Genomic DNA, 23,001 nt, shown 5'->3' with positions numbered 1-23,001 from the left:
ATTCAATCAATCCTTATCCCAGTCTGCTGTTCCCACATGCTTCAAGAGGGCCACCATTGTTCCTGTTCCCAAGAAAGCTAAGGTAACTGAGCTAAACGACTACCGCCCCGTAGCACTCACTTCCGTCATCATGAAGTGCTTTGAGAGACTAGTCAAGGACCATATCACCTCCACCCTACCGGACACCCTAGACCCACTCCAATTTGCTTACCGACCCAATAGGTCCACAGACGACGCAATCGCAACCACACTGCACACTGCCCTAACCCATCTGGACAAGAGGAATACCCATGTGAGAATGCTGTTCATCGATTACAGCTCAGCATTTAACACCATAGTACCCTCCAAACTCGTCATCAAGCTCGAGACCCTGGGTCTCGACCCCGCCCTGTGCAACTGGGTCCTGGACTTCCTGACGGGCCGCCCCCAGGTGGTGAGGGTAGGTAACAACATCTCCACCCCGCTGATCCTCAACACTGGGGCCCCACAAGGGTGCGTTCTGAGCCCTCTCCTGTACTCCCTGTTCACCCACGACTGCGTGGCCATGCACGCCTCCAACTCAATCATCAAGTTTGCGGATGACACTACAGTGGTAGGCTTGATTACCAACAACGACGAGACGGCCTACAGGGAGGAGGTGAGGGCCCTCGGAGTGTGGTGTCAGGAAAATAACCTCACACTCAACGTCAACAAAACAAAGGAGATGATTGTGGACTTCAGGAAACAGCAGAGGGAGCACCCCCCTATCCACATTGACGGGTCAGTAGTGGAGAAGGTGGAAAGTTTTAAGTTCCTCGGTGTACACATCACGGACAAACTGAATTGGTCCACCCACACAGACAGCGTTGTGAAGAAGGCGCAGCAGCGCCTCTTCAACCTCAGGAGGCTGAAGAAATTCGGCTTGTCACCAAAAGCACTCACAAACTTCTACAGATGCACAATCGAGAGCATCCTGTCGGGCTGTATCACCGCCTGGTACGGCAACTGCTCCGCCCACAACCGTAAGGCTCTCCAGAGGGTAGTGAGGTCTGCAGAACGCATCACCGGGGGCAAACTACCTGCCCTCCAGGACACCTACACCACCCGATGTCACAGGAAGGCCATAAAGATCATCAAGGACAACAACCACCCAAGCCACTGCCTGTTCACCCCGCTATCATCCAGAAGGCGAGGTCAGTACAGGTGCATCAAAGCAGGGACCGAGAGACTGAAAAACAGCTTCTATCTCAAGGCCATCAGACTGTTAAACAGCCACCACTAACATTTAGCAGCCGCTGCCAACATACTGACTCAACTCCAGCCACTTTAAAAATGGGAATTGATGGAAATTATGTAAAAATGTACCACTAGCCACTTTAAACAATGCCACTTAATATAATGTTTACATACCCTACATTACCCATCTCATATGTATATACTGTACTCTATATCATCTACTGCATCTTGCCATCTTTATGTAATACATGTACCACTAGCCACTTTAAACGATGCCACTTTATGTTTACATACCCTACAGTACTCATCTCATATGTATATACCGTACTCTATACCATCTACTGCATCTTGCCATGCCGTTCTGTACCACCACTCATTCATATATCTTTATGTACATATTCTTTATCCCTTTACACTTGTGTGTGTGTATAAGGTAGTAGTTGTGGAATTGTTAGGTTAGATTACTTGTTGGTTATTACTGCATTGTCGGAACTAGAAGCACAAGCATTTCGCTACACTCGCATTAACATCTGCTAACCATGTGTATGTGACTAATAAAATTTGATTTGATTTGTTAAACGCTGAGCTGTAGTCAATGAATAGCATCCTCACACGGGTGTGTTCCTTTTGTCCAGGTGGGAAAGGGCAGTGTGGATGCAAAAGAGATTGCATCATCTGTGGATCTGTTAGGGCGGTATACAAATTGGAGTGGGTCTAGGGTTTCTGGGAAAATGGTGTTGATGTGAGTCATGACCAGCCTTTCAAAGCACTTAATTTGTAGTAAAATCTCTGTATACACTACTGCACATAACTGCTGCAGATATGAACTGAAGGGGGAAGATAAATCTGGTGCAATGCATTTGTTGTGGATGGTCCCTGACAAATATACTAATCAAATAAATTAGGACATATTGCATTTGATGTGGACATCTCACAATACTGCAAGGTAACAGTCCAGCAAAACAACACAGATGAATTAGCAAGGAAAATCTTTATCCACTATTTTAGCATTCATGACAAACGATCTGTCCAAATTGTCAAAATACAATGCATATTTAGTGCACATCAAATTGAACAATCCATGTTTACTGCTGAAAGGGTATGTGCAATGATTGTTCTGTGTGTGCACTGCAGCTGATCTACTGCAGTGACTCGATCGTGCTATTGACCACGTGTTGTTTACAACACATAAAAATGACCCCCAGTTCCTACTAACGATCGATAGGTGGCAGTGATGTAGCACCACAGAACGGGAGTCTATGGGCCAGTGGAGACAAAGGCGATGTTCGGTAATGGAAAATATGATCAAATCAACAAGGGGATTGCCTGGTAAATACCCACGACATGCTATTGGCAGTATAGAGCAGCTCAGGAGGCAGGGCAATAAATCTATCCTATAAAACAAGCGTTCTTTGTCCCTGATGGACTGACTGACTTCTATTCCACAAACACATACTGGGAAAGGCTCTGTAGGGGGAAATGTTTACGCAAATGCACGCTTTTCAAGAAAATACGTGATGAATTCAGAAAGCTTGGAGATATGGAAAGCTCTGTGTTTAAAGGGGGAAAATGAAGTGAAAATAGCATATACCTGGACATACAGCATGAACCATGAACAGCAATTGTGGTGTTCTTAACTGAGTGTTTATACGCAAATTATCTATGGGAATTTCCCTTCAGATTATCCTATTGGATTCTACAGTCAGGGTTGCGTTCAAGAGCCTCAGGAGTCAGGGTTGCGTTCACTGTCATTTCATTGCTATACCAACACATTTCTTTCTAGGTGCATTTGTATTAATTATCAGCTAAGACGCGGGATGTGCAGAGTTTGCGCATTTGAGAACATTCCTTTGGTCCCAAAGTGCAGCTCTACCCACCCGGGACACCAGGGTTGTTACATCAATTCAGGGGCCTTCTGAGATGTGTATAACTTGGTGGATTTTTTGTTGTTGATTTCACCCAATTTTAACATGCTGTCATAAAGAGAACATGTTCAACTCAATAAAAAACAAGTGTTCCCATCTAAAGAGGTTAAACAATAAAATGACTAAAGCACGTGCCTATTAAATCCCAAATTAAGTAACAGGGTTGACGATTTCAACTTAAATCAGCCATAAATCTCCTTGTGACAGGTGAAATGGAAGCTTGTTGTGTACAACAGGGAAGGGCAATTGAATGCAACCCCCCCCCCCCCCCCCAAATGAAATTGTTAAACCATTTCTATCCTGTCTATCTATGGGTAACAGGGTTGACGTGTTATACTTGACCCGCTCAGTTTCCCGCCACAAAACACCAGAAAATTTCCAAAAACAGTAGAACCAACTCACCTGCTTTAAAAATATTATTTGTCTATTAGATGTTCAATGTTTCTTTTGAAAAAAAAATCTTTACAAAGGAATACTATATTAAAACGAGAGTTTAGTTCACGTAACAGGGTTGACCTTAAAATGAGGGAAAGTAAAAATGTTTACCTTTAAATGAATCAATAATCACATGAAATCAATAATAATCTTCAGAAATTACTTTGTCAAAGCAACAAAATAACTAGGGCTTTAGAATGATGGTGACATTTCTTTAGAAATGTTGGGGTTAAGGATTGGGATTAAAATCTTCCTGGAAGTCACAGAAGGTACACGGAGGGCCATGTCAAAATGCATATAAAAATCAGCTTTATTGAATTCTCCATGTGGTCTATATTAAAGGGCACAGGCTTTTAAAATTCAATATTGGTGCACAATTTCTACTTAAAATATCAAAGGGATGCAAAAGGCACTCATTTCGCGTAACGACCCACCAGGCAAGGTAAAATAAATGCATACTTTCAGTTTTAAATCGTAATGCAAGCCTACCTGACTTGGTTGAGGGGTGGAGGTGGGTTTGGTCCAACGGCAGGTGGAGGAAACAGAGACGGGTGATGCCACCACCTGGACTGAAGCAGCAGCCTGCAGAAGTAAACAATGTGGTCAATGGTCGCGATCAGGTTGGAGCATTAAATGCAAAATACAAAACAAAAGGCTGTATAACCACTTGCAAAACAATACAGAGGTTTCAATAGCTGCTCATAGCGTGTTTGTAATGTATTCAAACCAAGAAACATATGTTTCCCACTTTTTATGTCCAGAACAGAGAAAATGTAAACATTTATCAGGTACAGTACAACATCATGTTCATGGAAATGGTTCTCTCCTACAGACGGTGGGCATCGAGGCATTCAGTTACTTTGAGCATGGTATGATCGTCGGTGCCAGGTGCGCCGGTTCCAGTATATCAGAAACGGCCGGCCTCCTGGGCTTTTCACGCACGACAGTGTCAAAGGTTTACCGAGAATGGTCCGCCAAACAAAAAACATCGTGCTAGCTAACAGGCGGTCCACAAAAAGGCAAAATAATGGCGCAATACAACAGTGGTGTGCAGAACGGCATCTCAGAACGCACAACTCGTCGGTCCTTGTCACGGATGGGTTATTGCAGCAGACGACCACACCGGGTTCCACTCCTATCAGCTAAAAACAAGAAGAAGCGGCTCCAGTGGGCACGCGATTACCAACACTGGACAACTGAGTGGAAAAACATTGCCTGGTCCAACGAATCACGGTTCCTGTTTCGTCATGCTGATGGCAGAGCCAGGATTGGTGTAAGCAGGTGTCAATGGTACAGGCTAGTGGCGGTGGTGTAATGGTGTGGGGAATGTTTTCCTGGCACATGTTAGGTCCCTTGATACCAATTGAGCAACTATTGAACGCCACACCTTGTAGAATCCATACCCTAAATAATTCAGGCTGTCTCTGGAGGCAAAGGGGGATCCGATCCGGTACTAGATAGGTGCACCTAATAAACTGTCTACTGAGTGTATATCTCTATTATGCGTGGGAATACTTTGGGAACAAATTAAAATCACTTGGATCTGATTTGCTGGTGTTTTTACAGTATTTTATGTCCAACAAATCACCCACCACCAGTTGGGGAACCCTGTCCTAGTGCCTACCTGGTAGGAGTGCTCAGAGTGAACCTGCCCGAAGCACCCTGGGATGGAGGGGGCAGACTGGCTGAGCTGGCTGGGCTGGGGGTTCACTTCTGTTGGGGAGTCTCCTCCAGCTCCTGCTCCTACCCCTGGTTCTCCTGGTCCTACCCCAGAGGGAGAGGGGCTGGAGGGGGAGGCACAGGCCAACCAGGGGGTGCTGGTGCTAGTGGTAGGGATAGTGGTGTGGGTGGAGACCCCAGGAGGTGGGGTGAGGGGCTGCAGCTCCCGCTGGTGGATCTCTGTGTAGTAGAAGTCCTCCTCGCTGCGGGAGCAACGCTCATGCTCAACACTCTGGCTGTGGAAGGGAAAACACATAGATATACGGTACATAGATTAATGCAACTGTTGTTTTTTTTGTATTCTTCTGCCAATACCACTGCTAGTAGAAGCACTCCCACATCATCTAACAATACAAGTATTTTAGAAAGCTTTGTGGATACATAATTGGAAATGTTATTGTCACTTACCCCAGGTGCAGGGTACGGATGTGACGTTTCATCCCCACGACAGATGTCAAAACCTTATCACAGTTGGGCCACAGACACCTGTAGGCCAACTTCACTGAGTTCTGGAGAAAGGAAACACAAGTTCACAGTTAAGCAAGGTTGGTGGAACTGACTCAACTCTAAATGAAGAACAAATAGCTAATAGCTGATGTGTTTGCCAGTCAATTCTGGTCAATTTTAGCAAGGTTATTTCCGTGACTACCCTACTCACCCTGCGTTTCCGTGGCGCAGGCTCGTCAAACAGCACCTGCTCCAGCTCCATGTCCAATCCCTCATCAGTGGGCGTGGCCAGGCTGTGACCTTCTGTCTCTGTGGTTGGCGGAGATGGGGCCGGGCTTCTGTAGCCACGGTCACAGCTCCAGTAGCCACTGCTGCCGCTGTCTGAGAGTTCCCCCGCTCCGCACTCCATGCCAGTAGAACCTGCTGCACACACACACATTAGACCTGCAATGATTAATGAAAAATGTACAGGAAAAATATAACTAAGAGCTTATCAATCAATTAATATATCAATGAATTACCTATGACTGTGTCTCTGTGAGGTGGGCTCTGAACAACAGGGCTGCAGGACAGGCTGGTCAGAACCAGGGCTGCCATCATCTCATCCATATCCACTGACTCTGGACTCCTGGAGCAGGTACATTCACACAGAGAGAGAGAGAGAGAGAGAGAGAGAGAGAGAGAGAGAGAGAGAGCGAGAGAGAGAGAGAGAGAGAGAGAGAGAGAGAGAGAGAGAGAGAGAGAGAGAGAGAGAGAGAGAGAGAGAGAAAAAAGAGGAAGAGACAGGGACATGTATACCCTGCTCCCATAAACACACACTTGCCCAACCTCCCACCCTACATTACACTACCCTTACCTCCCCACACTACATTACACTACCCTTACCTCCCCACACTACATTACACTACATTACACTACCCTTACCTCCCACACTGCATTACACTACCATTACCTCACACACTACATTACACTACCCTTACCTCCCCACACTACATTACACTACATTACACTACCCTTACCTCCCACAATACATTATACTACCCTCACCTCCCCACCCTACATTACACTACCCTTACCTCCCCACACTACATTACACTACCCTTACCTCCCCACACTACATTACACTACATTACACTACCCTTACCTCCCACAATACATTATACTACCCTCACCTCCCCACACTACATTACACTACCCTTACCTCCCCACACTACATTACACTACATTACACTACCCTTACCTCCCACAATACATTATACTACCCTCACCTCCCCACACTACATTACACTACCCTTACCTCGCACACTACATTACACTACCCTTACCTCCCCACACTACATTACACTACCCTTACCTCGCACACTACATTACACTACCCTTACATCCACACACTAAATTACACTACCCTTACCTCCCCACACTACATTACACTACCCTTACCTCCCCACACTACCCTTACCTCCCCACACTACATTACACTACCCTTACCTCCCCACACTACATTACACTACCCTTACCTCCCTACATTACATTACACTACCCTTACCTCCCCACACTACCCTTACCTCGCACACTACATTACACTACCCTTACCTCCCCACACTACATTATACTACCCTTACCTCCCCACACTACATTACACTACCCTTACCTCCCCACACTGCATTACACTACCCTTACCTCCCCACACTACATTACACTACCCTTACCTCCCCACATTACATTACACTACCCTTACCTCCCCACACTACCCTTACCTCCCACTACATTACACTACCCTTACCTCCCCACACTACATTACACTACCCTTACCTCCCCACACTACATTACACTACCCGTACCTCCCCACACTACATTACACTACCCTTACCTCCCCACACTGCATTACACTACCCTTATCCCCCCTCACTACATTACACTACCCTTACCTCCCCACACTACATTACACTACCCTTACCTCCCACACTACATTACACTACCGTTACCTCCCACCCTACATTACACTACCCTTACCTCCCCACAATACATTACACTACCCTTACCTCCCCACACTACCCTTACCTCCCCACACTACATTACACTACCCTTACCTCCCCACACTACATTACACTACCCTTACCTCCCACACTGCATTACACTACCGTTACCTCCCACCCTACATTACACTACCCTTACCTCCCCACAATACATTACACTACCCTTACCTCCCCACAATACATTACACTACCCTTACCTCCCCACACTACCCTTACCTCCCCACACTGCATTACACTACCGTTACCTCCCACCCTACATTACACTACCCTTACCTCCCACACTACATTACACTACCCTTACCTCCCTACATTACACTACATTACACTACCCTTACGTCCCCACACTACATTATACTACCCTTACCTCCCCACACTACATTATACTACCCTTACCTCCCCACACTACATCACACTACCCTTACCTCCCCACACTACATTACACTACCCTTACCTCCCCACAATACATTACACTACCCTTACCTCCCACACTACATTACACTACCCTTACCTCCCCACACTACATTACACTACATTATACTACCCTTACCTCCCACCCTACACTACACTACCCTCACCTCCCCACACTACATTATACTACCCTTACCTCCCCACAATACATTACACTACCCTTACCTCCCCACACTACATTACACTACCCTTACCTCCCCACACTACATTACACTACCCTTACCTCCCACACTACATTACACTACCCTTACCTCCCACACTACACTACACTACCCTTACCTCCCCACACTACATTACACTACCCTTACCTCCCACACTACATTATACTACCCTTACCTCCCCACACTACACTACACTACCCTTACCTCCCACACTACATTACACTACCCTCACCTCCCCACATTACCATTACCTCCCCACACTACATTACACTACCCTTACCTCCCCACACTACATTATACTACCCTTACGTCCCCACACTACATTACACTACCCTTACCTCCCCACACTACATTACACTACCCTTACCTCCCCACACTACATTACACTACCCTTACCTCCCCACACTACATTATACTACCCTTACGTCCCCACACTACATTACACTACCCTTACCTCCCCACACTACATTACACTACCCTTACCTCCCCACACTACCCTTACCTCCCCACACTACCCTTACCTCCCCACACTACATTACACTACCCTCACCTCCCCACACTACATTATACTACCCTTACCTCCCCACACTACCCTTACCTCCCCACACTACATTATACTACCCTTACGTCCCCACACTACATTACACTACCCTTACCTCCCCACACTACATAATACTACCCTTACCTCCCCACACTAAATTATACTACCCTTACCTCCCCACACTACATTATACTACCCTTACCTCCCCACACTACCCTTACCTCCCCACACTACATTACACTACCCTTACCTCCCCACACTACATTACACTACATTATACTACCCTTACCTCCCACCCTACACTACACTACCCTCACCTCCCCACACTACATTACACTACCCTTACCTCCCCACAATACATTACACTACCCTTACCTCCCCACAATACATTACACTACCCTTACCTCCCCACACTACATTACACTACCCTTACCTCTCCACACTACATTACACTACCCTTACCTCCCACACTACATTACACTACCCTTACCTCCCCACACTACATTACACTACCCTTACCTCCCACACTACACTACACTACCCTTACCTCCCCACACTACACTACACTACCCTCACCTCCCCACATTACCATTACCTCCCCACACTACATTATACTACCCTTACCTCCCCACACTACCCTTACCTCCCCACACTACATTATACTACCCTTACCTCCCCACACTACATTATACTACCCTTACCTCCCCACACTAGATTATACTACCCTTACCTCCCCACACTACATTATACTACCCTCACCTCCCCACACTACCCTTACCTCCCCACACTACATTATACTACCCTTACCTCCCCACAATACCCTTACCTCCCCACACTACATTATACTACCCTTACCTCCCCACACTACATTATACTACCCTTACCTCCCCACACTACATCACACTACCCTTACCTCCCCACACTACATTACACTACCCTTACCTCCTGGGCACATTGGGCACATCGATGCAGGAGGACACTTGGTATGGTTTGCTTGTGCTCTGTGTTGCAGCAGGAGGCTGAGGAGGGACAGTGGGGGAGGTCCAGACGTCCTGTAGTTTCCTGAGGACATGCTGTCCCAGAGCAGGCAGCAGGATGGCCACCTCATTATCCACATGGTTGTGTTGCTCCACCACCCCTGTGCACTCACGCCCTCCACACAACACATACACCTGTGGAGGGAGGGAGGGTTTAGAGACAGTGACATGTTAAATCGGGGAGGGAGGGAGTGGGAGGGAGCGAGCGAGAGAGAGAGGCAAAGCGAGAGACAGACAGAGAGAGAGTGATAGAGAAGTACAACGACAAGTCAAAAACAACAAGTCAGAGTTAGTGTCACGCTAGGGGGAGAGTGGTGCGAAAGACATAGCGAGACAGAGATAAAGAAAAAGAGAGACCGATATAAAAGAAAGAGAGAGAGCGATGCCTTGAGGTAATCGTGCCACTGTGGCCATCAAACAGCCCAGTGGACAAAGGCAGAGTGACAGTGACAGAATGACAGTGGACTGCTGCCCAGCCTGTTCACCTGAGAGGAGTGAAATACTGTAGATGAGAAGAGATGGGATAAAGGCCAAGAGATACAGATTTACATCAACACTGAAAACGAGGGAAAGATAATGGGAACAGACAGTGACAGACAGACACATTGGCTGTTTTTCTCTCAAGCAGAAAACAGAAGGCTGAGACCACATGGGGATAGATACAGATCACCCTGTTGCAGGAGAACTTTCCTGCAATGCAGGAAATTGAAAACGTGTAGTGTATTTGAGGTTTAGGCTTCTGAATTTTGTAGTTTCCACTTTGAAATTTCAGACATGATTTTCCCTTACAAAAAATGTATCAACCCTTTCAAAAATGTCCATTAACTAAAGTAATTTCCTGTTGCTGCAGGATTCTTAAATTGGCTCAAATGAAGATCCTACATCTGTAGTAGTTATGAAAAGTTACATAAGAACAGTGCATTCCATTTTTTCTCCCTCCCTCCCTCTCTTCTCTCACCTACTCTTGTCGATCTAGCCCCTTCTCTCCTCTACACTCGTCCCTTTCCCACTCTCCCTTCTCACCCTCTCTCTCCCTCCCTCCCCCTTCTCTCCCCACCGCTCCCTGTCTCCCCTCTCCCTCACCTTCTGTCCAGGGTGTAGTTTGTAGTTGAACCTGCTGAGATGCTGGGGCCCTGGTGGTCCCATAGTTGGGCTCCCCACACCCCCCTCAGGGTCCCCGTGGGCCCCTGTCTCCAGTGTGCTCTCCATGGAGGGGCAGGAGGTACACAGCAATGCCCCTAGGGGGGAACGCTTCCCCAGACGAGTCTTGGGTAACATGGTTGGGAGTAACACTGTGTCTGTAGACTCAGAAGATCTATTGAGGTTTGGTTCTCTGGAACAATGGCAAAGACTGGTCGTAGAATAGGACAGAGTGAAAGAGAGGTACAGCTGAAAGAGAAGAAACAAGATTGGAGAAAACGTCTTCCGCGATACTTCTGCGATGCGAATTGAATCCAGCCCTTAGAAATTGACCATCTGCTTTCAATACATTATATAACAGAAAAAATCTTTGTGCTCCATTTGCTATTGTATTTCACGCTTCAAAGCCCTATAAAGTTGCCTTCATTGACATAGTCATATCTGTCCAGATGCATGTGTTGATGCCATGAACCTTGATGGATTGATTAAATGTGCGGGGAAGGCATTTTTGGTAGCTAATAACATCACTGTTTTTCATCAGAACTTGAATGAACACCCGTCTCAGACCACAATCTACCCCTCTCCCCACCTCCTCCTCTTAAACGCTCTGGGTCGAAATTGCTCCTGATCTTGGATAAGATTACCATATCAACCCTATCCTTGACCATTAGAGGGATAAAAACAAATTTGACCCCAAATCAGTGGGTAGAGGCGACCCCTTTTTTACACCACCCTCTGACTATATACTGTATGTGTAGTGGCTTGGGATTAGATGGCTCAAGCTAATAAAGCTACAACTAGTGTTGCACGGTATACTGAAACTTCTGTACTTTTTCGATACTAGAACACGAAAAACAGTTCGGTACTAGAATATTTGTTACTTTCGGTATTTCTGTCAAATGTGTCTCATGGATCAAGCCCGTCTATATCAGCGCAGCCGACCCCTTATCATAGCTCACCCTGCCTGCTCCACTTACTCACTGCTAGCCTGCACTGGGAGTCTGGGCTGCATCGTGTTAGCTCCACTTACTCACTGCTAGCCTGCACTGGGAGTCTGGGCTGCATCGTGTTAGCTCCACTTACTCACTGCTAGCCTGCACTGGGAGTCTGGGCTGCATCGTGTTAGCTCCACTTACTCACTGCTAGCCTGCACTGGGAGTCTGGGCTGCATCGTGTTAGCTCCACTTACTCACTGCTAGCCTGCACTGGGAGTCTGGGCTGCATCGTGTTAGCTCCACTTACTCACTGCTAGCCTGCACTGGGAGTCTGGGCTGCATCGTGTTAGCTCCACTTACTCACTGCTAGCCTGCACTGGGAGTCTGGGCTGCATCGTGTTAGCTCCACTTACTCACTGCTAGCCTGCACTGGGAGTCTGGGCTGCATCGTGTTAGCTCCACTTACTCACTGCTAGCCTGCACTGGGAGTCTGGGCTGCATCGTGTTAGCTCCACTTACTCACTGCTAGCCTGCACTGGGAGTCTGGGCTGCATCGTGTTAGCTCCACTTACTCACTGCTAGCCTGCACTGGGAGTCTGGACTGCATCGTGTTAGCTCCACTTACTCACTGCTAGCCTGCACTGGGAGTCTGGGCTGCATCGTGTTAGCTCCACTTACTCACTGCTAGCCTGCACTGGGAGTCTGGGCTGCATCGTTTTAGCTCCACTTACTCACTGCTAGCCTGCACTGGGAGTCTGGGCTGCATCGTGTTAGCTCCACTTACTCACTGCTAGCCTGCACTGGGAGTCTGGGCTGCATCGTGTTAGCTCCACTTACTCACTGCTATACTGCACTGGGAGTCTGGGCTGCATCGTGTTAGCTCCACTTACTCACTGCTAGCCTGCACTGGGAGTCTGGGCTGCATCGTGTTAGCTCCACTTACTCACTGCTAGCCTGCACTGGGAGTCTGGGCTGCATCGTGTTAGCTCCACTTACTCACTGCTAGCCTGCACTGGGAGTCTGGGCTGCATCGTGTTAGCTCCACTTACTCACTGCTAGCCTGCACTGGGAGTCTGGGCTGCATCGTGTTAGCTCCACTTACTCACTGCTAGCCTGCACTGGGAGTCTGGGCTGCATCGTGTTAGCTCCACTTACTCACTGCTAGCCTGCACTGGGAGTCTGGGCTGCATCGTGTTAGCGCCACACTCATGCTGTACAGAAGTTAACAGTCTTGAATAATGGAGAAGGGAGCAATTCGGGGCGTTCCTGCATGTGGTCATTCTCGCATCTGCAGGAACCCCTCTTGATACTTGTATTGTTACATTTTTAAGCTAGGACAGGTAAGGGGGTGGGGGCGCTCCAGTACATTAGGTATCATAAGGGACTACTTTGATACAAAGTGATTTTCGTAGCAGGTTAGGAGAGCATTTTCGCTAACCCTAACCCCATTCCTAACCTTAACCTCAGTTTCCTAACCTGCTACGTTAATTATCCTAACCTGATGCGTAAATTCTCCTAACCTGCTACGAAAAAGTAACTTCAGTATCGAAGTGGCATGAAAAGATTGTTTCCCGGTAGCGACCTTCGCCCCCGCCTGTCGGGAACTGTTGACGGCAAGGGCAGGTGTTCGGAAGGCTGAAGCAAAGGACACTGTGTGCTAGCTAGCTAGTCCTACGGAAGACTCTGCTACACAGCAGGTGGGAGGTGACGAGCAAGCAAGCTAGTTCGCTAGCACACGGTGTCACCCTCGCTTCCCGCCTGCTGTGTACCGGAATAGCTAAAGGGAAGCGGGGGCAACACCGGTAAACAGTGGGTGTGTTCGAGCGGTAAGTCTAACGAAGCCGACTGTAGACAAAAGTTGGCGAGTGATGTCAGGGAGGTGCATCTGCGATTGCCGAAAGTTGAACACTGTAGTGCTTTTCAAACAGCAAGGCTCAGATCAACTCAACATGGCAGTATCAACATAGATGCTATTGCTTATAAAAGTTTTTCTTTATAAATGTAGAAATAAACTTCTCTATACACCCCCTATTCCACACTCACAAAATGAAAACATAGCGTGTGTGTGTACAATTAATTGGTTAGAGATATCAAATATCACTTTCATTTGTAGCCTAGAATCGTGGCAAAGTTGTTTGCTGTTTCAGTCATGTCTTTGGCCACGTTCGTGTGGGTCAAACAAAAACACCCCAATGATTGGTTGACAAATAGTGCCTCCCACAATGCAGGTGATGGCTGCATGGTGTAGTTGGTGAGAAGCAACTACAGTGACTTGAAGGCGACTTCATAAAAAACTGTATGACCTTTGATCACATGATTTTTGTAAAGTTAATGCAGTCGACATGTAGTTGCAAGTCGGAAAAATGTTATACCCATAATGCAACACATTTGAAAGGTGGTGACCAACATTGGTCAACATCTTGACAAAAGTGATCTGCTTGAATGCGCCCGGTGTTCTTCGCACCTGCCTGTTGGGCACCGTTTTCCTGCAGTTCTGTTAACAACAATGAGGGCAGGTGTTCGGCAGATGGGAGCAGTGGACACAGTGTGCTAGCTAGCTAGTCCTAGGAGGACTCCGGTACACAACATGCGGGAGGCGGGGGAGACACTGTGTGTTAGCTAACTAGCAAGCTAGCTAGTACATGGTGTCACTAACTAGTAAACTAGCTATTTAGCTAGCACATGGTGTCACTAACTAGCTAACTAGCAAGCTAGCTAGCACATGGTGTCACTAACTAGTAAACTAGCTATTTAGCTAGCACATGGTATCACTAACTAGCTAACTAGCAAGTTAGCTAGCACATGGTGTCACCCCCGCCTGCTGTGCACTAGAGTAGCTGGCGGAAGGCGGAGTCGACAGGTAGACAATGTCCTTCGCCCCTGCTTGTCGGGCACTGTTTTCCCACTGTTCTGTGAATGAAGGTGAGGGAAGGTGTTCTGCAGGCAGGAGCAAAGGACACTGTTGAATGTGAAGGACACATTCCAAAGAGTCACACAAGCATGAAGTTGTCGTGCTCGGCGGGGGGGGGGACACCAATAGGATGCTCGGGGGGGCATTTATGAAGGAACTAATGGGATGCTTGAGGGAGGGTGTTCCTGCAGTTGCAGAAAGGCCCACACACAGAAACGCCCCGAATTGCAGACTAATAGAATAATGCGACACGGCATGTAGAAATGTTCACTTTACAGTGACCAGGTTTACATTCACATCCATATCCCGTTACTATTCGGGATACTCAAGTACTCTGTTTTATAAACATCATATTCTGTTTACAATAACCCCCAAAAACTTGTATCCCAGTTATGAGAAACCCAGATAAGATGCCTGGGATATGCTGTTCTAAGACGGGATACTGTGGCATGTAAACATCTTATCCCCTTTACTGTTGTTTTTGCGGTCTGCGCAGGCTCAATTTCGCAAATCACGTGTGTTGTGTGATGATGTTTTCATCCGATTGTCAAACAAATCACCATAATAATTCCATAATAATTTTGCCTACTATAATTAATTTACTATAAATTAAATTAAGTTTCTGCTTATAATTTACGACATTTGGTAGGCCATATTATAACTTCCGACATTTGGTAGGCCATTTGTTTGTCAACTATAGTTTGATAAATGCAGCTTCTCTTCTGTCATCATTTGTTGCCCCAGAAGACTAAATAAAGTAGTGGTCACCAGAATAATATCTTACATTGATAGAATGAATGCATTTGTAATCTAGTTAACACTGGTAAAGTTGTCTGTTTCGTTTAGGGACCGGGGAGAAAACACAATAACTACACAAAACAGTGGAAAACGGAAATTAGGAAATGAAAAGCTGAGAAAAGGACAGAACACATTTCTGATAAGGCTTCCATTCATCTTGGGTGCATATTTTATGTGGTTCAAATACTGTCTGCTGATAGTGTCAAAGATAACACATTCCACGCAAATTCCCATTTTCTCAAACGATGCTGAAAGAAAAAAATAATATTTCTCCGCTCCTGTTCCCGAGACAAAATTAACATTGGTTGTATAATTTCACTGCAAAAATGCACAATTCTGCAGGAGTTCATATTATATTACACTACATGTGAGCGGTTATAGGCCTACAGTCAGTGTCCATATTTCAGTTACTATTCCATTTAACCAATATGAACTTAAATGAGGAATATTCTGTTCATTCATAGATACAGGGATACTCATGAGCAGGATATCAAAGGTGCATGTAAACAGCATATCCCGAATAAAATGTTAAGCGGGATATGAGCTGCTATCTGGAATACTGTGTGCATGTAAACGTGGTCAGTAGATGAAGATACTGGTAGCTTCCAGCTTTGTAGGCTTCCCTTGCTAGCTGACAGATAAAGCTAACATCAATCCACTACCCAAGTACTTTGGTTGCAGTGGTGTAAAGTATTTTAGTAAAAATAATTTAAAGTACTACTTAAGTCGTTTTTGGGGGTATCTGTACTTTACTTTTTATATTTTTGCCAACTTTTACTTCACTACATTCCTAAAGAAAATAATGTACTTTTTACTCCATACATTTTCCCTGACACCCAAAAGTTTTTGTTAGATTTTGACAGGAAAATGATCCAATTCACACACTTGTCAAGAGAACATCCCTGGTCATCCCTACTGCCTCTGATCTGGCAGACTCACTAAACACAAATGCTTCATTTGTAAATTATGTCTGAGCGTTGGAGTGTGCCCCCTGACTATCCACCAATAAAAAATACAAGAAAATTGTTTAATATAAGGAATTTGAAATGGTTTGTACTTTTACTTTCACATTTGATTGTCACGTTCCTGACCTTATTTCCTTTGTTTAGTCTTTGTTTAGTTGGTCAGGACGTGAGCTGGGTGGGTGATTCTGTAATGGCTTCCGTCGGTAGAAGGAGAGGAGGACAAAAGTGCAGCGTGGTATGTATCCATATTTATTAGAATACTTTTTCAATAATGAACAAAACAATAAACAGACGAAAACCCAACGAAGCTACAGTCCCGAACTAGAGAACACAAAAACAGATGAACGCAAGAACAGGAACAATCACCCACAAACCAACAGTGAAAACAGGCTACCTTAATATGGTTCCCAATCAGAGACAACGTAAAACACCTGCCTCTGATTGAGAACCATATCAGGCCAATAAGGCCTAACCTAAACAAAGAAACACATAACATAGACTACACCCACCCAGCTCACATCCTGACCAACTAAACAAAGACTAAACAAAGGAAATAAGGTCAGGAACGTGACATTGATACTTAAGTACATTTTAGCAATTCCATTTACTTTTGATACATAAGTATATTTAAAACCAAATACTTTTAGACTTTTACTCAAAAACTTTTACTCAAGTAGTATTTTACTGGGTGACTTTCATTTTCTATTAAGATATCTTTACTTTGACTCAAGTATGACAATTGAGTACTTTTTCCACCACTGTTTGGTTGTGAATCACATAACTATACAAAAATGATACATTTCTTAAAAATAGTATTTGATAGGCTGAATTATTCTTTTAGTACTTTTCTCAGCACTTCAAAAATGTGCAAACCATAATGCTAAATATGCTTATTTCAAAGCTAATTGCCACCAAAAGCATTAGTCATTCACTTATTTGGTCTCTCTCTCACATCTCTCCCAAAGAATAGCAGCAAATGAAGTCATTACTGGTTAAAGAGACAGTGCACAGTTTGATAAAAGAGGCTACTTCTATGCAAATGTTGTTGACCAGTACAATAAAATAAGTCCCAAATGGAAGGGAAACATATTGTTTGTCATCTGTAGCCCCATGAAATCAGGCAAAACAAGCTCAATAACTCCATGCATGCACACACCTATTGACTATGCATTCACCTGTATTGTGGATAGGCCTAGGCTACATCTTGATTTACCCCGTTTATCAATAGATACTTACAATTTACCTTACTACCATAATGCAGTTACATTGGTAAAAACAAAGTCAAATTGATTGTATGATTGTATAATTGATTCATTAATGCATACACGCATACATCAAAAAGAAATTGCTGTAAAAAAAATTCTAACTCAAAAGATTGTCGTGGTATCGTTTTGGTATCGAGTATTGTGATACTAAACCTTGTATCAATATCGAAGTCAAAATTCCGGTATCGTGACAACCCTAATTAGAACACAAAAATTTCCCATGATGACCTATTTTGGAGCCCTTCTATTTCGGACACTGTTCATCATTAGATTGGTCTTGATACTTCTTTAAAGAGAGGAAGGGCTGGTTGCTGGTCAGACCACCTACACACAGACCTAAAGTTAGCTGCAAATCAACATCCCGATGGAATGTTTAGGCCTACCTTAGGTTTCAACATACAATTACGTAAAATTAGCCGGTAAATATTATCTTCAAACCAGACAGTATATTAATTACATAGTTATTACAAAAGAGTGCACTACTAATGACTCTTTCCACTTGTTGAATTTCATGTTATTCAAGTTACCCTGCACATATTCAAAATACATGTTTACGTCAAAATACTTTGTATTTACCCTGCTTAGGAAAAAGGCTAAAAGTCAAGACACTGCTCCAATGATAGTCTCCAATAAGTCTCCAATAAGTCTCCAAATAGTCTCCAATAAGTCCCCAATAAGTCTGCAATCAGTCTCCAATAAGTTGAGGTGGGATTCTTCAATAATACTCTCACAATAATTACTGAACGTTCCCCTGCAAAGCGGAGGACTCATTCTACCACCAATCACCCTTCCTGTCTCACGTAGTCAATAAAATCACTATTTGGATGTCATCATGAAACTGATGCAAGTCTCAATACCAGAGAGCAAGACAGACACAGTGAGTCATCCCTTCTACAGAGTACAGAAGAAGAATTTACAGGTGGGAAAGATTTGGGGTGGGGAGTGTGGAGTGGAGTGCAGGTGGGGGAGAGAGGAGGGGAGTGTGTGTGTGTGTGTGTGTGTGTGTGTGTGTGTGTGTGTGTGTGTGTGTGTGTGTGTGTGTGTGTGTGTGTGTGTGTGTGTGTGTGTGTGTGTGTAAGCAACACCAACGCCACCAGGGGAGCCAAAGACTGAGTAGTACAGATATTAATTTCAAATCAAATGTATTGGTCACATGCACGGAATACAACAGGTGTAGACTTTACAGTGAAATGCTTACTTATGAGCCCATTCCCAACAATGCAGAGGTAGAAAGTAAGACAAATATTTTCTAAATAAAAAAGGAAATAGAAACACAATAAAAACATTAACGAGGCTATACAGTTGAAGTCGGAAGTTTGCATACACTTAGGTTGGACTCATTAAAAACTTGTTTTTCAAACACTCCAAATTGTTATATTGATATATTGAAGCAACATCTCAAGACATCAGTCAGGAAGTTCAAGCTTGGTCGCAAATGGGTCTTCCAAATGGACAATGACCCCAAGCATACTTCCAAAGCTGTGGCAAAATGGCTTAAGGACAACAAAGTCAAGGTATTGGAGTGGCCATCACAAAGCCCTGACCTCAATCCTGTAGAAAATTTGTGAGCAGAACTGAAAAAGCGTGTGAGAGCAAGGAGGCCTACAAACCTGACTCAGTTACACCAGCTCTGTCAGAAGGAATGGGTCACAATTCACCCAACTTATTGTGGGAAGCTTGTGGAAGGCTATCATAAACGTTTGACCCAAGTTAAACAATTTAAAAGCAATGCTACCAAATACTAATTGAGTGTATGAAAACTTCTGACCCACTGGGAATGTGATGAAAGAAATAAAACTGTATAAAACTGTACATAGAAGGTGTATCAGTACTGAGTCAATGTGCAGGGGTACGAGGTAGCTGAGGTAATTGAGGTAATACAGTATGTACATGTGGGTAGAGGTCTGTTTCTGAGAATTTTCCTGCACGTCAGGAAATGCAAACTTGTAGTGTATTTGAGTTTTAAAAAGGCTTCAAAAGTTTGTAATTTCCACTTTGAAATTTCAGACTCGATTTCACCGAATGAAAAGTTTATCAACCCCTACAAAAATGTGCATTAATTATAATCCGCATAATAATTCACATTTTCCTACTGTAGCAAGATGGCTCAAATTAAGATCCAAATCTGTATGAAAGAAAACATTTGAGAGACTAGGAGAATGAGAGTGAGAAAGAGGCGTCTCTGAAGGTCTGGTTGGTAACTGCCATAAAAAAAAACTCAAATTACAGTCAGGTTTTTTCTCTCCATCCCCCTCCTTGATTCCAGTAATGGTTGACTCACTGGTGTAATAGTAAACTGATCTGATCGTAACAGCATTTTCTTTGATTGCACAACATTGGCCTTCTGTGTTACAGTAGCTCTCTACTGTACATGCCACAATGGCCAGTCACAGACGGCATACTTTATTTATTTATTTAACCTTCATTTAACTCGGCAAGTCAGTTAAGAACAAATTCTTATTCTTATTTCGACTACTGGCCCAATGCCACTAGGCTACCTGCCGCCCCATACTGCCAGGAATACTAGGGAAAAAACACATCCTAAAAAGGTGTTAATTCTGACCAGAACTTGATTATTATTATTTAACTATGCAAGTCAGTTAAGAACAAACTCTTATTTACAATGACGGCCTACACCAGCCAAACCCGGACAAAGCTGGGCCAATTGTGCGCCACCCTACGGGACTCCCAATCAGGGCCAGCTGCAATGCAGCCTGGAATCGAACCAGGGTGTCTGTAGTGTCACCTCTAGCACTGAGATGCAGTGCCTTAGACTGCTGTGCCACAAGGGAGCCTGCGAGAGCAAGGGGGGGGCCAATCCCCTTAAATGACAGATGAGCCCCCTTTTATTTTTATTTATTTAACCTTTATTTAACTAGCTATGCATGTGCATGCAATGTAATCCTCTAATTTCTTAATATTTGTTTCTAAATATTATTTTCAGGAAAGTAATATTGTTTTTATTTCAAATCAGTTTGCTCTGAAGAGTATGTCATTGTAGGCGACTATATTGTCAATGACAGAAAGGTGGGGGTGTTCGTTTCATTTGGAACACACTTTTATATTCATATTTACCACTGTAACAGTTCAAAACTGCATTTTAAAGAAATAGAATCGGCAAATTAGCATTATTTAGAGCCCCGCCAAAGTTTGGCTTTTGTCCCCGCAGGAGGCCTTTTGCCTTTTGGTAGCCCGTCATTGTAAATAAGAATGTGTTCTTAACTGACTTGCCTAGTTAAATAAAGGTGAAATAAAATAAATAAATAGCTTTATTATCACTGTCATCATCATCGTCATCATCATTCTCATCAGTGTATATCTCCACATCTTTACTATTACTTAATGTAATAACATGATAATAACAACGCAGCATAATAACTTTGACCAGGGAGTGAATGGGAGGCTTTAATTCAAGGTGTCAATCAATGTCATCATCATTGCATTAAGCAGCGACGTGCTTACAAAAACATCACTCTGAAGGAGTGTCCACCCCCTATCGGTAAAGAGTGGTATAACCACGCATGCCCGCACTAACTGCCCATTGTGTATTTCCCTTACCAAAACAACTTCTAGGTGAGCTTACAAACCATGACGGTACAGCAAAAAAATACCATGAAAATACCACCATGTTATCCCTATTGCAGCAATATTCTCACTACAACACTTTTAATGTCAATATTTTATTCACTATAATGCATAATAATTTGTTGATTAGTATACATGTTTTGTGCATGTTTACAGGTTCCACAATAATAGGATAATCTTGTAAATTAAACGGAATAAATTCATCAACAAGGTTGTTGTAACAAAGGACCACTGCGCACAAGAGAGTTTAAGGATGAAAAACATGACTTTTACAGTAGCCCAGCCTACATTCTGATACGCTGTTATGTTTCGAAAGAAAATGTCCTTACAGCGCTACTCAGCATTGCTTCATTGACGAGTGATTGATGGCTCACAAATAAAAAGAGTGCGTCTGTTTTGACTGCGTCCTCCTAATATTACTTGCCACTCGACAGTTGATCAACATGGTCATATAAAAATGAGCCCCAATACATTTTGCAGCGATCAGATCAACACGTTTTTTTTGTTGTTGTTCATGTTTACAATGAAAAACATACCATTACAATCGAATCCTTATGCAATACATAAGAAATCTACTAGAATGTTGACACGCATCGGTGAAAAATGCATCATAAACAGCACTTTTCTTTGAAAAAAACAACCCAAAGTTTCAATGGGTACAGTGCACTTACCTCCGCCAATTTTTTAACACACCCCCTTCCTTCAAGCTCGCTTTAACCGGCTGTAACTTGAAATGCTATTTTCTGTGCCTGGAAAAAGGGTTGTATGCTGGTTATATCCAAACCCGATATGGAGTCAGGGGCAGGATCGGAATGGAGCCTTTCTTCTGCTAAAACAGTCTCAAGTAAATACCATACAATGCCCTTGGACTCAAATAACCGTGTACTTTACATTTAGCCTCAATTGGATAGATACATCAGCGGCGGTGAAACCATTTTAGTGTGGAAATATAGCTGTAGGTGTCAAGTTTTGATATTAAGAAACGAAATTCAATTCCGGCTTTTCTTAACTCTCTATTCAGCGGGTTTTCAGGTCTTCTAGTAAACAAGCTAACCATGTGGTAAAGATGTCAGCGTTCATTGGTCAAACCCTGTTTTTCAAGACACACGTCCCACAAATCTCACTTGTTTACAGTAGCCTGGAGTTGGGCGTGTTTGAGTGGAGGGGAGCTCACAATGGACATACAGTAACTAAACTAGGTTACATTGTTGTATCTCTGCCCTGCTGCAGAAAGCAAATAACTACATTTAACGTTGTAACATTGCTTCAGTGCTAGCTTGTCATAGGCTACAATAGGGAATTTGGGGATGTTTGAAATTAATGAATAGAGAAAGACAAGCCTACTGATTATAAATATATGTTATCTACTATTATTTTTATTAGGCCTACAATGCTGTTGTTGTCATATCATACCCCTC

General features: G+C 44.1%; 1 protein-coding gene across 4 annotated transcripts in view; it reads right to left on the bottom strand.

Annotated features, from left to right (window-relative positions):
• LOC139530619 (zinc finger protein 395-like) overlaps positions 1–22,393 on the bottom strand; it is a 29,958-nt gene extending 7,565 nt beyond the window's left edge. The window contains exons 1-8 of one of the 4 annotated variants that reach the window (XM_071327186.1): positions 22,255–22,393; positions 11,068–11,373; positions 9,890–10,119; positions 6,263–6,369; positions 5,953–6,164; positions 5,703–5,803; positions 5,200–5,530; positions 4,065–4,157 (exon numbers count right to left, since the gene is read on the bottom strand). In XM_071327186.1, the coding sequence (XP_071183287.1) occupies positions 4,065–4,157; positions 5,200–5,530; positions 5,703–5,803; positions 5,953–6,164; positions 6,263–6,369; positions 9,890–10,119; positions 11,068–11,262 (1,269 nt within the window). In that variant the 5' untranslated portion in view covers positions 11,263–11,373; positions 22,255–22,393. Of the gene's footprint in view, positions 1–4,064; positions 4,158–5,199; positions 5,531–5,702; positions 5,804–5,952; positions 6,165–6,262; positions 6,370–9,889; positions 10,120–11,067; positions 11,432–22,254 lie in introns of those variants that run through there. The other 3 variants (XM_071327187.1, XM_071327190.1, XM_071327188.1) reach the window with 3 other exon arrangements.
• Positions 22,394–23,001: the final 608 nt, after the last annotated feature.

This window comes from Salvelinus alpinus, chromosome 9 (assembly GCF_045679555.1).
Source record: "Salvelinus alpinus chromosome 9, SLU_Salpinus.1, whole genome shotgun sequence".
Classification (NCBI taxonomy): Eukaryota; Metazoa; Chordata; class Actinopteri; order Salmoniformes; family Salmonidae; genus Salvelinus; species Salvelinus alpinus.
This window is presented reverse-complemented; position numbering and strand designations above follow the sequence as displayed.